The sequence below is a fragment of the Bison bison genome, unplaced genomic scaffold, assembly GCF_000754665.1.
Source record: "Bison bison bison isolate TAMUID 2011002044 unplaced genomic scaffold, Bison_UMD1.0 scf7180017852039, whole genome shotgun sequence".
NCBI lineage: Eukaryota > Metazoa > Chordata > Mammalia > Artiodactyla > Bovidae > Bison > Bison bison.
The window spans coordinates 1-1,283 of NW_011482612.1; the positions used below are offsets into that span (position 1 = coordinate 1).

At 36.1% G+C, this 1,283-nt stretch overlaps 1 protein-coding gene across 1 annotated transcript in view; it reads right to left on the reverse strand.

Annotated features, from left to right (window-relative positions):
• Positions 1–6: 6 nt before the first annotated feature.
• Positions 7–1,283, reverse strand: part of LOC104997531 (N-acetylglucosaminyl-phosphatidylinositol biosynthetic protein-like) — a gene marked incomplete at its 5' end in the record, with an annotated part of 6,071 nt that continues 4,794 nt past the window's right edge. Inside the window, 2 exons of the mRNA XM_010852378.1 lie at positions 7–994; positions 1,163–1,278. Coding sequence (XP_010850680.1) covers positions 758–994; positions 1,163–1,278 — 353 coding nt within the window. The remainder of the gene's footprint in view (positions 995–1,162; positions 1,279–1,283) is intronic.

A 1,283-nucleotide genomic window follows, 5' to 3' on the forward strand; every position in this document is an offset into this window, starting at 1 on the left:
AGCATTTCCATTCAGCTTGTTATGTTGTAACAAGAGGCAGGAGGCAGACGAAGTAATGAGAGGCAGTTAAACAAGGACGACATTGAGTAGAATAACTGAAGTACTGACCTCAAAATAAGGAGGCATTTCCCACAACTGTACTCTCCTACCTAAGAACATTAACCTATTTCCTGCACCTGTCCTTTTGGAAATTCTCTACTGCTGCTTTCTATTTGTAATCCTACTTACATTTGTCATGTGCATTTGGAATTCTAACTTACTATGTTCCCCGTCAGCCCAAAGATGCAAAAATCTCCTTTCAAATTAAAAAAAAAAAAAAATCACAGCAGCTAGCAAGAGCCACACAAGTTCTGGAAGTAGCCTGAATTAAATATTTGTAAGTTACAAAGTTGCCACAACTGGGCTAAGCAAAACCAGGTATTTTCCAATAGACCTATATGCTTTAGAATTATAAACAGCCTCAAGAAAATGTCTAAAAGTAGATTTTAATATTAGTTTTGCCTCTAATTGTTGTAACTTCTAGAAAAGTCTGTAACTCTTACATGGCCAGTTTAATGAAAGGTCTAGATACTGCATTACTATTTTTCAGATGTCAAAGGCAATGATCTGACTAGAAACTTAGCCTAGTATATACAAAAAGAAGTCTCATTTGGAAAGAGACTTCATAAATTTAAGCAATAGAGAAGAAATGGTAAACCTATAATAAAAGAAGTAAATGTGTATGTGAAACATCAGGTAAGAATTCCAGACACAATCTTCAAATACCCTTCTCTAGCACGTGACGTACTTTTTCAGTTCTCTCTGCAACGTTCCTCCAGGTGTAGAAAGTCTTTACAATGTTATGGATATTTTCTGGAGGTGGCAATGCTCCTGATTTCAGTTGGAAAATAGCTTTTTCCAATCCCTCACACAAAGATTTTACAGAAGGCTCACATAAAATGATAAGATTTTCTGGAAGTACTTCAGGAATTCCACCAACCCTGGTACTTACAACCTTAAAAAGAAAAACAAAACAAAACAAAAAAATGTGATCCACCAGAATTCATCTCTCAGGTAAACAAGCAAAACCAACTTAAAAAAATATAACAGACTGCATCTGATTATTTTTCAAAAGACACATGCAGAAACCCCAGCAATGTAATAAGCCCTCCAAGCTTTTTACCTGTAAACCACAACTGGCTGCTTCCACAATCGCCATGCAGAATGCTTCCGTAAGAGAAGTATTAAGAAAAATATGTCCTTGAACTAAGACATTTCTAACATCCTTGTGCTCTAAGGCTCCC